At 45.2% G+C, this 21,733-nt stretch overlaps 2 protein-coding genes across 9 annotated transcripts in view; one reads left to right on the plus strand and one right to left on the minus strand.

Annotated features, from left to right (window-relative positions):
• DNAI1 (dynein axonemal intermediate chain 1) overlaps window positions 1–14,358 on the minus strand; it is a 56,873-nt gene extending 42,515 nt beyond the window's left edge. For both annotated transcript variants that reach the window (XM_070431311.1, XM_070431312.1), the window contains exon 1: window positions 14,131–14,358. In XM_070431311.1, the coding sequence (XP_070287412.1) occupies window positions 14,131–14,160 (30 nt within the window). In that variant the 5' untranslated portion in view covers window positions 14,161–14,358. The remainder of the gene's footprint in view (window positions 1–14,130) is intronic.
• A 279-nt stretch (window positions 14,359–14,637) lies between these two features.
• Window positions 14,638–21,733, plus strand: part of FAM219A (family with sequence similarity 219 member A) — a 51,608-nt gene continuing 44,512 nt past the window's right edge. For 4 of the 7 annotated variants that reach the window (XM_070431314.1, XM_070431315.1, XM_070431317.1 and 1 more), the window contains exon 1: window positions 14,638–14,991. In XM_070431314.1, coding sequence (XP_070287415.1) covers window positions 14,932–14,991 — 60 coding nt within the window. In that variant the 5' untranslated portion in view covers window positions 14,638–14,931. The remainder of the gene's footprint in view (window positions 14,992–21,733) is intronic. The other 3 variants (XM_070431316.1, XM_070431320.1, XM_070431321.1) reach the window with 2 other exon arrangements.

Below are 21,733 nucleotides of genomic sequence, written 5' to 3' on the forward strand. Positions count from 1 at the left end.
TCTTTACTTCTCTAGCTGTGGGACTTCCATTCAGTCAGCTTTCAGGTGGTTCTGAATGATAGTTGTTCTGTACTGTAGTTGTAATTTTGATGTGATTGTGGGAGACAGCGAGTACAGGCGGTTACCTACGCCGCCATCTTGGTTCTTTGTCTTATTTGTAATATTTAAAATGTAAAAGCACAAATATTCATCAATGGAAATCTAGTTAAATAAATTATGGCATGGGATGGATGATTATGCCTATTTTTAATTTTTTCTTTATCCTCACCTGAGGATATGTTTTTATTGATTTTAGAGAAAGAGGAAGGAAGAAGAGGGAAAGAGAAACATCAATCACTTGTCTCCTGTACGTGCTCCGACCAGGGATCAGGGAATTAACCCATAACCTTTGTGTGTATGGGATCACTGAACCACCCGGCCAGGGCTTTTATGCATATTTTTAAAAGAATGACGTAAACTTGCATGTATTGTATGGAAAGCTCTCCAAGATGTATTATTAACTTTTTTAAGTGACAGGCATTAGACCCATCTGCTTACTTTAAGAATGTGTGTATGCCTGTTGAAATGGCTATCTTCAATTAATCAACTAGCAAGTATTGGCAAGGATGTAAAGAAAAGGGAACTCTTGTGCACTTTTGGTGGGAATGCAGATTGGTGCTGGGAAAACTGGACACAACAGGGAATGACAATAGAAATACTTTCCAGTTATATAGCACCTTTCAGTTTACTAAACATCTGCCAAGTATATCATCTTATTTGACTCACTAATATTTTGTGGATTAATGTTGAATTTTGTCAAAATTTTTTCCTGAATCTATTGAGATGTCATCCTTTTTTCCCGTTAATGTGAAGTAGTACCTTGATTTTTTTTTTTAATGTTGAGCTAAGTTTGTGTTATTCAAATAAACCCTACTTGGTCTGATATATTATTCTCTTTATATATTGCTGGAACAAACTCGCTAATATTTTGCTGGATGTTTTACATCTATGTTCATGAGGACTATTGGCCTGTCATTTTCTTTGCTTATAATAGCTTTCATTTTGTCACCATCAAATGAGTTGGGTCTTGTTTAGTTCTCCTCCACTTTCTGTGAGACTTTGTGTAAGATTGGTGCTATTTATTTCTTACATATTTGATACAATGAAACCATTTGGGCCTGGAGTTTCTTTGTGGGGAGGTTTTAAATTATGAATTCAATTTCTTTAAATAGGCATGGTGTTTTCGTATTTTCCATTTCTTTCTGTGTCACGTAAGGTAAATTGTGTTTTTTAAGAAATTTTTTCATTCCATCTAAATTTTAAATGTATTGACATAAAGTTGCTGATAATATTTCCTATTGAGGATATTAATCCTTTTTAATGTCTGGGGATTTATAGTGATATCTCATTTTTCATCCCTAATATTGGCTGTTGTGCTTTCTTTTTTATCTTGATAAACCTTGCTAGGTTTTACCAATTTTATTAATCTTTTCAAAGAACCAACTTCTAGCTTTGTTAATTTTCTCTATTATTTTTCTCATTATTTCTATGAAATAATAAAATAAATGAATAAGTCAATAAAATAAATGGAATTGATTAAATAAATCTTGCTTTTATTACTTTGAATTTAATTTGCTCATCTTTTCCTATTTTCTTAAGGTAGAAACTTAGAACATTAATTTTAAATATTTCTTCTTTTCTAAAATAGGCATTTAAGCACACCTTTGCAGCTCCCCACAATTTGTGATGTTATATATTCACTAGAGGCCCAGTGCATGAAATTCACACATGGGTAGGGTCTCTAGGCCTGGCCGGCGATCAGGGCCAATTGGGGCCTTCCGGCTGCCGGCCAGAGCCTCCCTTCCCCAGCTGCCGGCTGCCAGCCGAGGCCTTCCTTTATTCTGCACTGCCCCCTGGTGGTCAGCACACATCATAGCAAGTGATAGAACTCCCGGTCTCCTGGTCGAACTCCTGTGGGGACACTTTCCATATTAGCCTTTTATATATATAGATTACCATTCAATCAAAAATGTTTTCTAATTTCTCATGTGCTTTTTTTGACAGGTGTTATTTAGAAGTATGTTCCTTAATCTCTAAATATTTAGGGATTTAAAACATATTGCTATTTATTTTTAATTTAATTCTATTTTAGTCAAACTAGTCCTAGTATGCTGAGATTATTTCTTTTGTGGAGGGATGTTTAAATTGAGTTAAAATCTGTCAGATTTTAATCTTTTCAAATGTATTGAGATTTATTTCATGTTCTAATATATGGTCTATTTTTATGAACATTCTGTAGTTCTTAGGTGTAATACTCATTCTACATTTCTTGTAGTGTTCTATAAATGTTAAGTAGGTCAAGCTGGTTACCAGATCTTCTGTATCTTTCAATTGCTGAGAAAGGAGTGTTAAAACCCGCAAACATCATTGTGTATTTCTCTATTTCTCCCTTTAGCTCTGTCAGTTTTTATTCAGATATCTTGAAGTTCTATTAATAAGCATACACATTTGTGATTACATGTCTCCTCTTAAATAAACCCTTTATCATTATAAAACTAGAGGCCCGATGCATGAAATTCATGCAAGAGTAGACCTTCCTTCCCTCGGCTGCCAGCCCTGGCTTCGTCCGGAAGGACATCTGGTCTAATTAGCATATTATGCTTTTATTATTATAGATGTCATTATATATCTTTGGAAATACTTCTTGTCTTGAAGCCTACTTAGTTCTGATAATACTATAACAGCACAGTTTTCCATTTGATGGTATATTTTTTCCATTCTTTTATTTTCTACTTTCTATGTCTTTACATTTAATTCTACCTCTTAGAGGCAGCATATAGTTCAGTCTTGCTTTTTTCTTTCCTCACTTTTGTTTCTCTGTTCATTTTGTCTTCTTTTGTGTTGACTGTTTTGTGTGTGTGTGTGTGTTTTATTTAGTATTTTATTTTCTCTATTGTTTTTTTTTTTAGCTGTACCTTTTTGTGGTTGCTCTAAGGTTTGCAATATGCACCCTAAACTTACCATAGTCTACTAAGAATAAATAAATATCATACCACTTCCTATTTCATCATGTAATAGCCTTATAACATCTTAATTCCATTTACCATCACCACCTTACCCTTGGCCCTATTGTTGTCATGTATTTTATTTCTATGTACAGTATAATCTCCACCTTACAATGGTATTATTTTTACTTTAAGCAGTCTTTTACTTTAATATTTACTTTAATATGTCTTTTAAGAAAAGCAACAGAAGATAAAAAGCTAGTCTTTTATCTTTAGCCACATATTTACCATTTCCAGTATTTTTTTTTTGGTTCTTCCTATAGATATAGCTTCCATCAGGTATTATTTTCCTTCAGCCTAAATAACTTCCTTTAGTAATTCTTATAGTAAATGTCTACTGATGACAAATTCTCTCAGCTTTAGTTTATCTGAAAATATATTTATTTTGCCCTCCTTTTTAGGGGTATTTTTGCTGGACATAAAATTCTGGGTTGACAGTAATTTTCTTTCAGTGCTTTAAATATGTCATTTCATTGTTTCCTGACCTCCATTATTTATAGTGAGAAGTCAGCCATAATCATATCATTATTCTCCTATATGAAATGTTTCATTTTTTTCTGGCTATTTTCAAGATTTTATTTTTATCTTTGTTTTTCAATATTTTGACTATGAGGAACCTAGGTGTGGTTTTCTGTGTATTTCTCCTTCTTGGGGCTTATTGCACTTCTGATAGTACTGTATGTTTTCCATCAAATTTAGGAATTTTTTTTATCATTATATCTTTAAATATTTTGCCCCCTTCTCTCTTTCCTTCTGGGATCCAACTATATTCATGTCCCAAATTACAATATGTGACATATTCCCACTGGTCACTAAGGTTCTTTTTTATTATTATTGATTTTTAGAGAGAGAGAGGAAGGGAGAGGGAGAAAGAGAAACATTGTTCCAGAGTGGAACAATGATCAGCTGCCTCCTGCCTGCCCCCCAATGGGAATCAAACCAGCAACCCTTTAGTGCATGGGATGACACCCAACCAACCGAGTCACACCAGCCAGGGCTCTTTTTAGTTTTTTTAAAATCTTGTTTCTCTGTTCTTCAGATTGAATAATTTCAATGGATCCACCTTCACATTTAGCTATTAGGCCTATCCAATACATTTTTCATTTCTGATAGATATTTTTTCATCGTTTCCATTTTTCTGCTTAGGTTCTCATTCATTAACTCATTATTTCCTTTAAGTCTATAAATGTATCTGTAACAGCTACTTCAAAGTCACTGTTTGTTAATTCCAATACCTGGGTTGTATCACTGGTATCATCATACTCTCCTTTGGCTCTATCTCCCTGAACCATGATCAAGAAATTGTCCCAGGCAGAAAGTGAAGATAAACACGTAACTCACGTTGGGTATTTCCTTCATCAAAAATCACTGTTGGGAGGGAATGCCTAAAAGAGTTGCCTCGTACACTGTGTCCAGGATTAGAGTTGGTTACAGTGGGAGGGCAAGTTCAGTATGAATTGCTCCAGTATGGCCAGAATATAAGTCCCATATGTCAAGGTCTTTAGAAGTTATATATAAAGTGTGCTGTATTTTAAACTTCATTGCAGAAACATGCTATTTAAAAACACATACACCTAAAGACTTGTGTAAAGGACAGAACCATTTGTAATCTATACAATAAAAGCCTAAGCGACCATTATGGCAGAACAACCAGAACAATGGGTCGCTATGATGTGCACTGACCACCAGCGTAGATGCTCAACACCGGAGCTGCCCCCTGGTGGTCAGTGCACTGCCATAGGGGTAGCGCTACTCAGCCAGAAGCGGGGCTCACAGCTGTCAAGCACAGCGATGGTGGCAAGAGCCTCTCCTGCCTTCGTGGCAGCGCTAAGAAGCAGTGAGCAGACAGGCGGTAAGAAGCGAGGGGTCCCAGACTGTGAGAGGGATGTCTGACTGCCGGCTTAGACCTGCTCCCCATGGGAAGCAGGCCTAGGCCGGCACGTGGACATCCCCCAAGGGGTCCCGGGTTACAAGAGGGTGCAGGCCCAGCTGAGGGACAGCCCCCCCCCCCCCGTGCACGAATTTCGTGCACTGTGCCTCTAGTGTAAATATAAGTTCTGAATGAAGGCATTAGGCTAGAAAAAATCTTAGGTCCTTTTTGTCCAATCTATGAGAAACAGATTTATCAGAAACAAAGCACAAGTTACTTTGGAGTAAAGCAGGTTATACCTTGCACTGGAAAAACCAAAGAAAGTTCACTTCTCCTCCAAAGGGAAACTGCCCTGCTCACAGCTTTGGTGCTAAGAGAGCCATAGGATCGTGTTCCTCCTGGATACAGCCTAGCATAAACAGACAAGCTGGGATCAACCAGATTCCTGCTCCAAAAGTATGAATTAGGACTACAGGGAGAATTGGTGGTTGGATGGAGATACTGATGGAAATGGTTGTGAGGTAGAGAGAGGCCAGAGTAACCATGATAAGCTGGAAACACACTAAAGTGTGTTTAGCAGAAACCATACAAAACTTGGCTGGTTGGGAAATGAAAATAGGGAATGAAACATACTTGCTAAGAAAAGTAGAGAGACCATGAGATATGAAGAAGGTAATTACTACTTTCAGAACCAATAGTTTTCCAATTCCAATTCTAGGCTATCTATGTATTTACTAGGGACCCAGTGCACAAATTCGTGCACCTTGAAAGGAACTGTGGGCCACGAGGCTGCAGTGGGCATAGGGGCGGGTCTCAGCCCATCCTCTGCACCCCAGCCCGGCCCCTTCTGCCACGACCCCCAGCCCCGTCTGCTGGCAGCCCTGCTCCCGCCGCCACCGCTCCCACGCGCTGATGGCACTGGCCCCACTCACACCTGCTGACAGCACAAAATGATTGGGGCCGGTGCCAGCATTGGGTGCAAGTGGCAGCTCTGGCACTGGCAGCAGGTGCAAGTGGGGCCTTCGCTGGCAGCGGGTGCAAGAGGGCTGCCAGCCACAATCACCCCTTAGGAGCAGGGGGTGGTGGAGAAGCCCTGAGGGGTGATCGGGGCCGGCAGCCACCGCTCACACCCGCTGATGGTGCCGAGCGATCGGGGCCAACGCTGGGCACCAGCAGCAGGTGTGAGCACCGGGCGGGACCATGGCACGCGGGAGCAAAGAATTTTCAGTAATCACCAGAGGCTTGCCCCAATGACAGCAACCGGCGCCCCGCCTTGGTCTGGCATCCCCCCTCACCTGCTCCACCATCCCACCACGGCCGACGCCCGCCATGTTTCGTGCGCGACCCCTGGTGGTCAGCACACATCATAGCAACCGGTTGTTAGGTTGTTCTGCCGTTCGGTCTATTTGCATATTAGGGTTTTATTGTATAGATAATGTCCACCCACAACCCCGACATATACACCTTCTCCCTTCATCTACCTCCCTCCTTTACATGAGTGAGCCTCTGTTCTTTGCAACTTAAAGAGCTTAACAAATATACATGTGCCTTGGGGTTTTCTAAGCCCATAAAGGGCAGGAGAAGTAGGAAAGACTTGGGCATTCTAGGCAGAGGGAACAAAATCATTAATAAAGATATAGAGCCTGGCCGGCTTGGCTTAGTGATTGAGCATCAACCTATAAACCAGGAGGTCACATGGGTCAATTCCTGGTCAGGGCACATGCGTGGGTTGTGGGCTCGATTCCCAATGTGGGGCATGCAGGAGGTGGCCAATCAATGGTTCTCCCTCATCATTGATGTTTCTACCATATCTCTTTCTCCCTTTCCCTTCCTCTCTGAAATCAATAAAAATATATTTTTAAAAAAAGATATAGAGGCTTGAACCACATGTCTGCCCAGGGATCAGCAGATTTTTTTTCCTTACCCATTTATATTCCAATTTGTCTCAAATCAAGATTTAAGACTGAATATGTGACACATGGAAAATAAGTAAATGAGAAAATGGACATAAGGTAAAAATAAAAGTAGAAAAACAAGCTTAGCATCAGGAGTAGGGTCCCCACATAGTTAACAGAATTAGGCTGCTCTGACTAGGGTGAAGAAAACCTGAACTGCTTCTGCAAGCCTAAAAAAGTTAGTGTTCAGTATATTTTAGTATGTGTCTTTTCTTTCTTTCTTTCTTTCTTTCTTTCTTTCTTTCTTTCTTTCTTTCTTCCTTCCTTCCTTCCTTCCTTCCTTCCTTCCTTCCTTCCTTCCTTCCTTCCTTCTTTCCTTTCTTTCTTTCTTTCTTTCTTTCTTTCTTTCTTTCTTCCTTCCTTCCTTCCTTCCTTCCTTCCTTCCTTCTTTCTTTTCTTTTCTTTTCTTTTCTTTTCTTTTCTTTTCTTTTCTTTTCTTTCTTTCTTTCTTTCTTTCTTTCTTTCTTTCTTTCTTTCTTTCTTTCTTTCATCTTCACCCAAGGATATTTTTCCCATTAATTTTTTTTTTAGCGAAAATGAAAGGGAGGGAGAGAGAGAAACATCAATGTGAGAGAGACGACACATCTATTAGTTGCCTCCTTCTTGCACCCCATCCGGGGCCAGGGATTGAACCTGCAACCGAGGTACGTGTCCTTGGCTGAGAATCAAACTCACAACCCTTCAGTGTGTGGGCCAAGGCTCTAACCACTGAGGAAAACTCTCCTAGACTATAGTATGTATCTTTTCATCATTCATTTATTTACTCAATAAGTTCATTCAGTCATTACTCATTCACCCAGTATTTATTAGCACTCACTATGTGTCAGATCCCAGGATAATAGCTAAAGAAGAACCCAGGTTGAGTTGGTCCCACTTCAAGGGTTCTCAGCCTAGGAGGTGAGATAAATGGAGCACATAAGCCCACCATACAAACCAGAATCCAGTGACTGCATAGTAGGGCAGGGTGTTGCGAGACACAAAGCAGTGAAACCAAAGTTTGATCAGTAATAGTGTCCTTTGCTTGCTTCTTCCGTACAACTCGGTCTCGGCAATTGGGAAGATTGAGTACCCCCTACAAATTCCTAAGCGACAGAAAACAATTTCATGTGGCTGGCTCACAGCTGGAGCCAGAGAATCAAAATTACTCTTCAGCATCAGCTTGCAGGCTGCAAATCCCAGGGATAAGCACGAGCGCTCTCTGCCTTTATTATTTGAGTACCTGGCATGCACTGAGTACTAACAACATCCTAGGCTCCACAGCAAACAGGGGATGAGACCAAGTTCTGGCCTCAGATGCTCACAGCTGTTTTGTAATCTGATAATTGTGCATGACAAACCTCAGACTGTAAATCTGAAAATAGCGTGACTGTAATCATAACAAAATGGAACAGCCATTGGCAAAATTTGTTTTCTAGTTATCACTTCCATAAGGAATTCCATAACACTACTAGAGGAAGAGAAAACTCTTAACTTCCTGCCACTAAACCTCTGAATTGGCATCATTTGCATGCAAACCTTTCTCCTTTCTCCTCTCCTGTTACACTGTTCCACCTTCTGTCCGTAACTCATCCACTCCCACCTCCTCAGAGACTTGGCTCTACCCATTATTTTATCAGTCTCCTCCATCTTCAACATCTTCTATCTGTGCCAGGGTCCTGCCCCTCGGCATTTAACATATTTAAGTTTCACTTTCTTCTCTAAAAAAAATCCTGTCTACGTGGTCTTTACTGCCTTTTTAGCTCTATTCAGTTTGGCTTTTACCTCTGAAGTTGTTCTTTCCAAGGTCCCCAATAACTTACTAATTATTCTATGTCTAGTTGTTAGCTTCATTGACCTCATACTCTATAAACACTATAAACTCATAGACATGCTCTTCCTTAGGCTTCTGGGACATTATTCTTCCTTTGTCTTCTAACTTCTATGCTTACTCCTTATCCTACATTTTGGACTCCTTCGTCTTTCCAAACCTTCCATCATGTCATTCCTCCTAGAAGTATTCCCTGATTCCCCCAGAATCAGTGTTAGGACCTCCTACTACATGCTTCCATAGCATTCTATGCTACTTCCCCACCCACGGTCCATCATCCATTCAATAAGCATTCATGGGGGTGAATGTGATGGCCACTGTGCTAGGAACTGAGAATACAGAAGTGAGCAAAAACATCCACAGGTCTGCTCTCAAGGAGCTCCAGTCTAATAAGAGACACATACAGCAATAATTACACAAACAAGTGAATAATTACACACTGTGATGCATGCTATAGGAGAAAGGATTAAGAGCAATTAGACTATATAATAGAGGAACCTTAACCCTATCATCATTAACAAGGCAGAAGGCACTGGAGTGGGTTGTAGGGATTGATGTTTGGGCTGAAATCTTAGGAGTGAGTACCTGTGTAAGGGAAGGTGTAAAGAGTGTTCCAGAAAGGGGGAACACCCCATAGAACTGAAGTACAGCAATCATAGGGAAAAAGTGGTACAAGTGAAGGCTTAGAGATCCAAGTAGGCCTTGGCCCATATAGGTACCTGAAGAGTTACCTAAAAAGTTGGGCCCTGTCATAAGGGCAATGGGGAGATACTGAAGGGTTCTGAGTGGAGGATGACATAATCAGGTTGATAGTTTGAAAATATCACTTGATGCAATGTAGAGAATAGATTGTAAGGGGCGTGAGTGGGTGAGGGGAATACCAGTTACAAGGCTTTCACAGCACTCTGGGTGAGAGATGATTATAGGTTGGGCTAGAAGGGTGGCAATGAGTATGAAAAAAATTGGCTTAATTCAAGAGATATTTAGGAGGTTCAGGGGCAAAGGTTTCTATTTAGGACTTGAGAAAGAAGAGAGGTATAAGGATAATACTAAAGAGAAAGGTAACAAGAGTGAGGATATCATTCATACTTTGGACATACAGGAACATATCAATTTCCCTTAGATTCTGCTCACCCTCTCCTGTCCTCTCTTCTATGGATCCCAGGCCCAGTCACCAGATTCAAAATCTCTGAATTATCTAATACTCTCTTTTGGCCTTGTACCCAATCTTGGCCACTCACCCCTACCTAGTCACCCCTCATCAAGATCAATAGTACAAGTATTGTCTCAGAGGGGCCTCTGGAGGGACAAAATAATCCAAAAATGTGAGTCTTTTCTTTAGCTCTTACAGGCAAGTGATGTAAAATTCTAGACTTTCAAATTTTTTATGGTAACCAACTGAGTTATAAAGGAGTACTAAAATTTGTTAGTCACAAACTAAAATTAGCTTCTCACTGGAGTTCACAGAAGACTCTAATTCAGTTCTCTACTAAGAAGTCTGGCTGCCAGGCACTATTTGGCAACTTTGCAAAGCTCCTCCTGCACATACACACATGCAGCTAGTTAGAATTCTCGCAATTTTCAGGAAGGACACTTTGTTATTGGGGCATTACTAGCGATGTTTTGAGCTGGTCATGGTTTATGGTGCTTGACATTCATGCATTTTAATGACACATTATTATTCATGGAGCTTCATCATGATCAATTTAATATGCCATGAGTTATTTGATTAACCCTCTGGGGTAGAGGGATACACTTCTCTGAATTTATTTCCTGCCACCTCCCTCCTCCCATTTCCTTGCTGATCCAGAACATGTGTAGCAAGCTCCTATCTCAGGTTCTTTACACTTGCTGTGGCCTTCGTCTGGGATGCTTTCCCCCCAGATACCACATAGCTAACTCTTTAATTTCCTTCCGTTCTTTCTCAAATGTCACATGTATGAGGCCTTCCCTGACCACTATATTTAAATCATAATCTTCCAAATCCCTGAACTTCCTAGTCTATTTTCCTGTTTTATTTTTCTTCTTGACACCTACCACACCATCTGACAAACTTTATATTTTACTTATCTGTTTATTGACAACTTACCTCCTAAAAGTTAAGATCCATGAAAGCAGGGGTTTTTGATTCTTTTGTTTGTTGCTCTATTACTAATACCTAGAATGGTACCTTGTATATAGCAGCACTCAACAAATAATTGTTAAAGGAGAATGGCTATCTATCATCAGAATTTCTGATCTCTTAATCTCCAACACCCAGCTTTTAAGGCATGGGTATATGTGGTTCAAATATGAATCATTCATAGCCCTGTCAAAGCAGATATTAACATGAACCTGGAAAAACATGCTTCTACTGTGACATTTCCTTGTTATCCCTCCCCACTTGTCTCTCCATCCCAGGTTCATCCCTTCCCATCCTTCAAACACTCAGAGCAAAATTTCCAAAGAACGGTTTCCAAGTTTTCCAAATTAACTCATTTTCAGAAGTTAATATATTCCAGGCATTGTGTTAGGTTCAGGAGAATCAACATGAACAAGACAAACATGATCCTTGTCATCACAGAGTTTATATTCCAGGGGGGATATTACCCGATCCCGCCTCCTGAAAGGGTACTTAATCCCTTGTAGGGGAATAGGGTGGCAAACCTGAGACCTGATATATGAAGAGGAGATAAAGGAGAGATTTGGGGCACGGTGGCATGGAGCAGGTGGTAACAGACAGAAAAGATGGTACCAGGCAGGCAGGCAGGCAGGCAGAGGAAACAGCATTTTCAAAGGCCGAGAGGAGAAAGAGTGTGGATGGCACTTTCCAGGAAGTGAGGGCAATTCAGTGTGCTGTGGCTGTGGAATTTTCACAGAGCAATGGTGAGATCTGAAGTAGGGTAGGTAGCAAAGGCTAAACCTTGCAAGGTCTTGCAGACCATACAAAGCAAGTTGGACTTTTGGGACTTTTTCCTAAGAGCAAGAGGGAGCTACTGCAAGGTCTGCTCAGTGCAGCAACAAGAACAGTGTAGTCTGAACACTTCTCTATCCCCTAACAAACCCAACACTGATCTTCCCTCTCCACTGCAGGCATCCAAGTCATAGCTGCCTCCTCCCTGAAGCTTTTCTACTGCTCCAACCTGCATGTCTCCCTCCTCAGTGAAACAAGGTGATGAATAATACAACCTTGCACAACCCAGCCTTTTCTCACGCCCCACCCACCAATATTTACATTGCACTAAAACAATCCTTGGGGGTGGGGGGAGGGGGAAGCGCTGGTGTGTGCAGGGCCAGGTAACCTAGGTTTCTCTGCTTCCTGTCTACAGCCACTTCTCTCTGCTCTCAGTGTAATTAGCCTCTAATGTCTTCCCTAATGGGCTTTTATAAAAACTCATCCCAAGCTTGTTCGAACCGCAAGTGCTAGAAAAGACAAATCTAACCTGTAGTGACAGAAAGCAGATCAGTGGTTATCTGGGGTGGGGGGTTCAGGAGAACTGACTGGGATGAGGCACAGGGGAACTTATCAGGGTAGAGGAAGTGTCCTATATCTTTATTGTAGTGGTGGTTCACAAATGTACAAATTTGTCAAACCTTGTCAACATGGACAACTAAAATGGTCCATTTTATTGTATGTAAACCAGACCTCAGTAATGCTGAACTTAAAACAATCTGGACCCAGACAATAGTGTGGGGAAGGCCTGGGGTAGGGTGAGGGCTGTGTGGAGGGGGGGGGAAGGGGGAATGATGGGGGATATCTATAATACTGTCAATAAATAAATAAATTAAAAAACAATAAGTAGGCCCAAACACAATACATATATGAGCTTCGAAACAAAAGTTCAGCCTTAACCGGTTTGGTTCAGTGGATAGAGCATTGGCCTGTGGACTGAAGGGCCCTGGGGTTCAATCCCAATCAAGGGCACATGCCCAGGTTGCAGGTTCGATCCCCAGTAGGAGACATACAGGATGCAGTCAATCGATGATTTTCTATCATCATTGATGTTTCTATTCCTCTCCCCCTCTCCCTTCCTCTCTGAAATCAATAAAAATACATTTTTTTAAAAAAGTTCAACCCCAACATAAAACTAGGGCATGGCCATATGGGAAAACCAGCCTCCTCATGGTTGCAGAGATCTAAGAAATATGAGTCCATCTGCTATGCAAGCCCAGGTGAAAGGAACAAAAACTAATATGGAGGAGGCCAGACCAAAATACAGTATGGACAAATATTTTCTCTCCAAACCTCAAAATACCTAGGAATGAGTGAGGGAAATTTAGAATAAGTAAATAAATAGAAGTCCTGCCTCACACAGCCAGAAACTGCATATTAGTCCCAGGGTGTTAATTCATAAAAGGCTTGGGAAAAGTGATTTTTAAAAATATATTTTACTGATTTCAGAGAGGAAGGGAGATGGAGTGAGAGATAGAAACATCAATGATGAAAGAGAAATCATCGATTGGCTGTGCCCCGCACTGCAGATCAAACCCACAACCCAGGCAGATGGCCTGACCAGGAATCGAACGTGTCCTCCTGGCTCATAGTTCAATGCTCAACCACTGAGCTATGCTGGCCAGGTGGGAAAAGTGATTCTTGAAGGACTGAGTACCTTCACCACAGAGGGCTCCTGGAGAAGCGGGGCCTTACCTCACCTTCTAGGTGATGCTGGGGAGAAAAGCTCTCTGTGCTGAGTGGGTAAGGGGGGTGACTCTTGGGTTTCCTGTGAGAAGGGATGACATCTGGCCAGGTGGCAACAAGAACACAAAGTTCACACAGCTGGATGAGTCACAGGAGTGGACCAGGGGCTCACAAGGAAGAGAGAGACACGAGGCTCCAGAAATAGTTGGGGGGAAATGTTTGGGGTGTGCAATGTGTGAATGGGGGCAGGGATGGGAAAGAGGTCTCTCTCCTCTTTCTCTTTACCTGACCTGTCTCTCTTCACAAGTCTCCCGGCACAGAAAATCTAAACCAAACTCTGGTGCATAATCCGTCCTGTGTCTCCTGTACAGTTCTCCTGTACTCCCTTTGTGGGCTCCCAAAGGTCTGTGCCCACACTTAGCCCAGCACTGGCTCACACAGCAAAGCGCTGGAAAAATAATTTCTTTGGGACACGAATGTGAGGGCAATAGTTTACATGTTGACCTGGTAGTGGGAGTGGGGGTGGGGAGTTAAGGAGGATGGGCTGGTCAGGATGGGTCAGTGGAGTGGAGTGAGGTAATGGAATGGTGAGGGAGGACAAGTGAAATGTAGGAAACAGTGGATCAGTGGCGGTGTGGGAGAGAAGGCTAGGATTAGTAGGAGAGAACAGGAAAGGGTCCGGGATCCTGTGGGGACACAGGCCAGGGGTCACAAGGAGAGAGAAGGTTGGGGGTCAAGAGGGAAAGGAAGATGAAGGATCAGTAGGAGAGGTATGATCAGTAGTCAGTGGCGGTGAAGGTCAGAGTTCTTCTCTAGAGGGCAAGTTGGAGTGTTACCGGCTTATGTGGCTGCGGTTTGTGGGGCATCTTCAAAGAAGCAGGTAGCTGCCAGCTGAACACTTGGGGCGTCTACAAAACGCTCCCTTTCCTGAAGACAAGAAGCTTGTCCGTCCCCTCGATCACGCACGGGAAATCCGGATTCTCTTTCACTTCAATTCCCAGTCCCAGGGGTTCTTTGGGGGACAGCCGTCGCTGTGGGTCTCTGCACCTTTGCCGGAGGGAATCGGCTCCTCCCGGACGCGGTTACCTAGCAACCAACCTGCAGCCAGCGCGCAGGCGCTTCTGACGCCCCCTAACGGCTTCAGCGGGTAGCAGGGCAGGGCGTGCGAGGAAACCCAGCTCCACTAAGTCCCGCCCCCTCAGAATGACAGGACCCGCGGCCGCGCGCATTAGTAACCCCTGCATGTGGGAGGGGCTGGGGCGCCCAGATACCGCCCCCTCATGAATAATGCACATTCGGGCGGTGCCCGGACCCGGAAGTGGAGTTGCCGAGTCACCGCAGTGGCTGAGCTGTTGACAGGAGGCGGTGGCGGAGGAGGAGGCGAGGCCGGACCCGCGGCTCTGCCCCGCCACCGCCGCGGTAGTGCTAGGCAAGCCCACGGAGCCACGCGGGCCTCAACCCGCCAGCGAAACTCCCGCCCCGCTCCCACCCGTCGATCTGCTCGGCCGCCCGCCCGCCCTACTCGTCCAGGGCGGCCTAGTCTGCACCACCCGACCGGCTCCTGGGGCTGCCGCCCCGCGCGGTCCCGTTGGCGTCCCTGGCCGCGCCCGGCCTGGGTTCGCTCGCTCGCCGGCACCATGATGGAGGAGATCGACCGGTTCCAGGTGCCCACCGCGCACTCGGAGATGCAGCCGCTGGTGAGGGGGCGGGCGGCGGGCAGGCCAGGGCCGGGAGGGGGCGCCGCCTGAGGAGGAGGAAGGGAATCAGGCCTCGGGAACTGAGGGACCGCCTTCTAGGAGGCAAAGAGAGCCTTGAAATCACATCACTGGGGAGGGTGACCTGCAGGACCTGAGAACCGTGGGCGAATCCGCGAGGCGACAGCGAAGGAGCCTGTGAGGGCGGGGGCGCAGTCGGAGGAGGCAGGCCGAGGGAGCTACGGGGAGCACTGTCGGGTGGGACCGAGAGGGGCACAATGGTGCACACCAGCGGGGGCCCGCAGCTGGGAAAGAAAGGGGATTGTCATGGAGCGCCGTGGGCGGCAGGCCCGGGAGGCTGGCGTGAGCGACGGGAAGGCGTTTCGCCCTGGAGGCCTGTGATGTTCAGGGCGGGGGAGGGGACTGGAGAGCAGTCGGCTGAGAGGTACCGGGAATAGGCTTGTAGAGGAGGGGGGCCCGGCCCGCCAGTGTGCTGATGTGGATGCGAACGCGGGGGCAGGGATCCGTAGGGACAGAGGTCGGTGCAGGACCCGGGGATTCCCTTTTCCGGAGGAGAGCGCAGGTAGTCTAAGCCGGCGGCACGGGCGCCGGGAAGGAGAGCGCGCAGAGGCGGGATGGAGAATCTGAGGCGCGGACGAGAGCGGCTCCCGAACCGACTGGCGAGGGGGCAGGGCTGCGCCGGGGCCGTGGGGAAGAGCCCCCATCCTCCTAGGCCTAGGTGTTTGGAGCCCTTGCTGGGCGCCGATCCGACCGCCTGTCCGCGGTCCCGGAGTCTGGGAGGCATGATGTCATCGCTGCCGGCGCAGAGGGGATGGAAGGGGGAGGGCGACGCGGGCGCACCGCGGCCAGGCCTAGGGCAGACCGAGCCCGCTGCCCACCGCGGCGGGGGGGGGGGAGGGGGAGCACCTGACTGGCTTGCCCGCCGCCTAGTGGAAGAGAGGCCGAGAGAGAGAGAGAGAGAGAGAGAGAGAGAGAGAGAGAGAGAGAGAGAATCCAGGGAGCGCCCTGGCTCTGTTCTCAGTTCGCTTTTCCTTCTCCTCCCCCCCCCCCCCCGCCCCCCGCCCCGCCCCCCGGAGCCTTAGGGGGAGCTGGAAGGAGTCAGGGCAGGCCAGAAACCTAAAGGTTGGGTGCCCTATTCTCTGAGTTCTGCTGGAACCTAGCAGAGCTCTCCAAGACTTGCAGATATTGGGCTCCCTACGGCTCTTCCCTCTGTGTTAGGCCAAGAGGTGAGGAACAGCTTCTACCCTTGGGCCTCCAGGCCTCTGGCTTACAGATGTGCTTTGTGGCTTCCCGAGCAACCTGCCCATCACAGCAGCCAAGACAGATCTTGGTAGGAAGCCATGACCTACTCTAAGCCACACTTTTTGGGAGATGGTAGAGAGAATCATCGGAGGCTACCTGGCAGGAGATAAAAGTCATTTTCCCCCTTTTGTGACTACTTAGTTCCAGAAGCCAAAAGAGAAGCTGCACAGAAGTGTCCCATATTACGCTGGGGAGAGAGTTGCTGGCCTGATGCCATCATTGGATTATTTAGGGGGTCAGAAAAACTTGGTGACAAGTTTGTCCCATAATATTGAAGAACTTTGGGCTGGATTAAGAGGACTTTCCTTTCTGGATTATTTTTCCACCCAACCTGGTTTGTCAAACTAGATTGCCCTTCCAATTCTAAGCATCTAACCAAGAACCCAAAGGGAGGGTGGATGAAGGAGGAGGAGGACGTCCAAGTGAGTCAGAAGAGCGCAATGAGTTGGTTCTTGCCTCCCATGTGGGGTTCCTGAAAAGGGAGGCAATAACTGTCCAGGGAAAGGGGGGGAAGGAATTGAATCACTCGGTTCTCTCCGTTGTCTTTGGTGCCTCCATCATTGCCTAAAGTTTTTAATGATGGTTTGAGTGAGTAGTGGTTCCGGAAGACTCCCAAGCTGTGGCTCTGGAGTAGAGGTGCAAGGAGACATTTATCAGAAAAACCAATTGCCTTCAGACCTTTTTCTTGAAGCCTGAAGGAGTCCTTCTCTGCTAGGGGCTGCTGTGTTGCAGTTGAGTGAGAGCCTTATGAAAGTAGCAATACAGCCATCCCCTATTTCACCATAGACACTGACCTGCAGATTTCTGTTACTTGATCGTTGTTCCCAGGTTGAAGCCCAAAGGACTCCCAGAACTACTTAAATGCCCTGTATGTTGTTGAGACCAGCAGAATTTTGTGTGGCATTTCCCCAAGAGCCTTCATTTCAGGGTATAAGGACTCAAGGTGATATACCATAGAAGAGAAAGGCAAAATGGCTTGTTAGGAGTATCTGGGTGGACCGTAACAACTAGGGTCCCAGGCTTGAACTCAGCTGTGACCAATCTTATTTCTTGCCATTATTTATTGAGACCTCTATCTAGAAAGTCTCTCCTCTTCTCCGGACTTAGTTTTCCCATTTATTAAATGAAAACAAGCTATCTCTTTAAAGGTTAAACAATAGCTCCTCACTCTCTCTTCCAAAGCATAGCATAGGGCAGGGGTGGGCAAACTTTTTGACTCGAGGGCCACAATGGGTTCTTAAACTGGACCGGAGGGCCGGAACAAAAGCATGGATGGAGTGTTTGTGTGAACTAATATAAATTCAAAGTAAACATCATTACATAAAAGGGTACGGTCTTTTTTTTTTTTAGTTTTATTCATTTCAAACGGGCCGGATCCGGCCTGCGGGCCATAGTTTGCCCACGGCTGTCATAGGGACTTGATATTACTGATTCTGAAAATTCATTCACCTGATATTTATTGAGCATCTGCTCTGTTCTAAATACTACACTAGGGGTTAGGAACACTGTGGTTAACAACATAGATGCAAAGATGGCCCTGCCCTCCGGAAGCTCACAGTTCAACAGAAGTTTATTGTTCTTGCTCACTCCCTCAGGGTGAGCCTCTCTGAGGGCAGAATGGGGGCTGTCTCCTTAAACCCTAAAGGAAATGAGGCAACGCTGGTGCCAGCATCATTCCCTCTTTCTGGACTAGGCTGTACTTGTACAGGCCTGTCATGTGGGCTCGATCATCAAATAAACCTCCCCTACTCATAATAGTGGGAAGAATCCAGAGGCCATCCCTCACTTGGAAAAATGAGCACTGAGGGGAGAGTATCTTTATTTTTTTTTTTACCATTTACTTGAAAGAGAAACTCGAGCTTAAAAAGGAGGCCTAGAGGAGTGGCATGAGCTGGAAGAGAAGGCACAGCCAGCAGATCTGGGTGTTTCCAAGGTGCTAATTTAAGCATTAGTTCTCAGTTTAGTGGGAAGAAGCCATCCCTGCCCTGTTCATGCTGCTGCTGTACGGCAGCTGCAAGGAGCCTTCCTCTGGGGTGGGAGTTGGCCTGAGGGCGTGGCCTCCCTCTTTCCCCCATCACACCAATTATTTAATTGGCCTGGCGGCATCTCAGCAGCTGAACCAGGCCTGGGCTTATCCCTGAGAGCTCCCCAGGGTCTCTTCCTGTCTCCTTATGAAAGGAATGAGAGCTCCTCTTGGAGCCCTAGTCCCTGGGCTCCACTCCTGCTCTCTCCTAGATAATCCTTAGTGTTTTTGAGCACAGATTTCCCTAAAGAAACTGCCGGGGATAGGCACATCTTGTATGTCAGTTCTGTGTCCAAGCCACATAACTCACTGATCTGGGGACACACCCATCTGTCCAAGGCTCTCTGTTGAGCAATTGGGTTGAATTTGGGCTATTGTTTGTGGCTCTGTTGTCTGTCGGCTGGGCTGGTTGGTGCAGTCTCACAGTCTGTCTTCTACTTGGCTACAATTGGAGAGGAAGAGATTTGTGGAAAACAAAACACACAAATGGAGCTTTTAAGCACTTAATTGTGTCGATCAAAACCCTGCCTCCTGTGCTTTCAGAGACCAAAAAATGGCATATGGCACCAGACAGGGTCTCTGTACACTTGACCGAAATGCTAGCCGGGGCTCCCTGAAACCTAGGTTGTCTGTTAAAGTCATTTGTTTAATTCATGAGCATATGCACAGTTCCAGGTACTTTAAGGACTAAGACAATGAGACCTCTCCAGTGGTTGGCCGGAAGGATGGGCTCAAATGGCTATAGCAGCGGTTCTCAACCTGTGGGTCGCGACCCCTTTGGGGGTCGAACGACCCTTTTACAGGGGTCGCCTAAGACCATCAGAAAACATATATAATTACATATTGTTTTTGTGATTAATCACTAGCTTTATGTTCAATTTGTAACAATGAAATTGGGGGTCACCACAACATGAGGAACTGTATTAAAGGGTCACGGCATTAGGAAGGTTGAGGGCCACTGGGCTATAGGAAGGTTTTAGATACATGCCAGGAAAGAAGGGAGATCAATGGAGGGTGCTCCTGAGAAAGGGTGACACCTCCCTTGGGAGAAGATGAAAAATGCTGAAGTTCTGACCCTTTGACCACCTGAGTCTTAAAGTAGTTTCATACTCCTCCTGCCTCCTGACACTCAGGGATGGGGATGGTCAGGACATTAATTCAGTGAATGGACCACAACAGCTCCTGAAAAGTGGCAAGAGCCACTATGGAAAATTAACCTACATGTATTATGTGGTCAGGGAGCCTTAAGTTGCCTCCTGGTAGTCAGATGACTTTTCAATTTAAGGATGGACTCTCCTAATGGGTCGATATGGCTTATGACCTAGTATTTCTCAGGTTCTAGAATGAGCCCTTTTCTCTTTTCCTATATTGCAAAGTGAGGATCAGGTCTACTTAGGCCTCTACCTTACCCCTTACTGCTTTACTCATCGCCTCAATCAACAAATACTAAGAACCTACCTTCTGCCCACTAGATGTTGTGCTGGAATCCATAACATAGAATTTTGCTCCAGGGATAGGCATAATCAAGATTGACTGAGGTACAACAGAGTAATGAGCACTGCAAAAGGAAGAACCAGGTCCACCAGGACCAAAGGAAAACAGGAAGGACTTCCATTAAGTGGTCAGAGAAGGCTTCACAGAGAAGTCATTGCTGAACTGACTTTTAGAAGAGGTGTAGAAGGTTGGCAGATGAGACGAGGTCAAGAGTTCCAGGCAAAGGACATGGAGGAAAAAACAAAAAGGTGCATTTGAATGATTGAAGGATTTTTCTTAAGGGAATAACATCATCAAATTTGAGATTAGGTTTAAACTTCAGTATCGGATAAGAGATTAGACAAGGTAAGATTGGAGGTCAGAAAAGAAATATGAAGGTGGGTACAATAATAATCCAGGAAGAAATTATTTTGGCCTAGAGCTAAAAAAGAGGAAAGGATATATATATATATATATATATATATATATATATATATATATATAAAACCATCCAACCATCCAACCGGTAGCTATGATGTGCAATGACCACCAGGGGGCAGATGCAGTGACTTGGTAGCTGCAGTTCTCGGGTTGATGCACCCAGAACCAGAGAAGAGGGAGCCCAATTCCAAGGTGCGTCACCTGAGACCTGCCCTCTCACAATCCAGGACCCCTCGGGGGATGTCGGGGAGCCAGTTTCGCCTGATCCCTGCAGGCCCGGCCGGGGGACCCTACCAATGCACAAATCCGTGCCTTGGGCCTCTAGTATACAGATATTAATTAAGTGGAATAGGCAGGATGTAGTACCTATTTGGAAGTGGGATGGAGAGTTTGGTAGTGAAGGATGCATCCCAGGTTTCTGGCATGATATCGGATGCCATGAGACACCATCACCACCTCCAGAAAACTCAGAGGTTTGTGTATCTCTTGGCTTCAGGGACTGCTTACATGGGAGAAGGTTGATGTTTTCCTTTGCTCTGTGGTTGGAGCTGCATTCTTAGGGTTATAGGGGACTCAGAGTCTTAGAAAACCCAGGAGCAGAGTGAGACTGGTCCCACAGCTTCAAAAAGGGATACAGAGAAATGCCTGCCAATGAATACTGTTCCCCTGTGATGAAGTGGCAAGTGAATTGGTGGCAGCAAGGAGCCATGGTGTTTTATTTTGTTTTTGTTTTGTTTTGTTTTTCTGGCAGCATGTTGGTAAAGAAAAATACAATCATTTCTTGGCTAAGAGAATGTTTTATGTTGTAGCCTTTTACCATCATTCTGGTCAAATCTACGGTTTTCTGGTTGATTGGCTGAGCTGGGCCCTTTTACTGATTTCTTCTAGAACAGTGGTTCTCAACCTTCTGGCCCTTTAAATACAGTTCCTCATGTTGTGACCCAACCATAAAATTATTTTCATTTCTACTTCATAACTGTAATGTTGCTACTGTTATGAATCGTAATGTAAATATCTGATATACAAGATGGTCTTAGGCAACCCCTGTGAAAGGGTCGTTCGACCGCCAAAGGGGTCGCGACCCACAGGTTGAGAACCGCTGTTCTAGAATGAAGGTATGAATTACTGCTTCACCTGCAAGAGTCAGAATGGAAAGGGACACATATCTCCTTTCTCTAAGACCAGCCTGGAAAGCTTCAATTGGGATAGAAGTCGTGCCCAAGCTGCTGTCTTCAGGCAAGGTGTGCCAAGGGAGCAGGCTTCTGGGATAGATTGCTCAGAGGTGACTTGGCTATTTAAAGGCCCCAAGTGTAGCCTCTGTCGTCAGGCACTTCCATGGTAGCTGGGAGTCAGGCTGAGTCATTTCCATCCCGGAGTTGGCCGCTGCCTGCCTGCCTGCAGCCCACAGTGAACAGAAATGTAAATCAGAGCTTTCTTCAGTTGAACCTGATTAGCCCCAGGGACTCTCTCCCCTCCTTGAAAGGG

Source organism: Myotis yumanensis, unplaced genomic scaffold (assembly GCF_028538775.1).
Source record: "Myotis yumanensis isolate MYYU_CA2020_CCGP unplaced genomic scaffold, mMyoYum1.0.hap1 SCAF_12, whole genome shotgun sequence".
Taxonomy (NCBI): Eukaryota; Metazoa; Chordata; class Mammalia; order Chiroptera; family Vespertilionidae; genus Myotis; species Myotis yumanensis.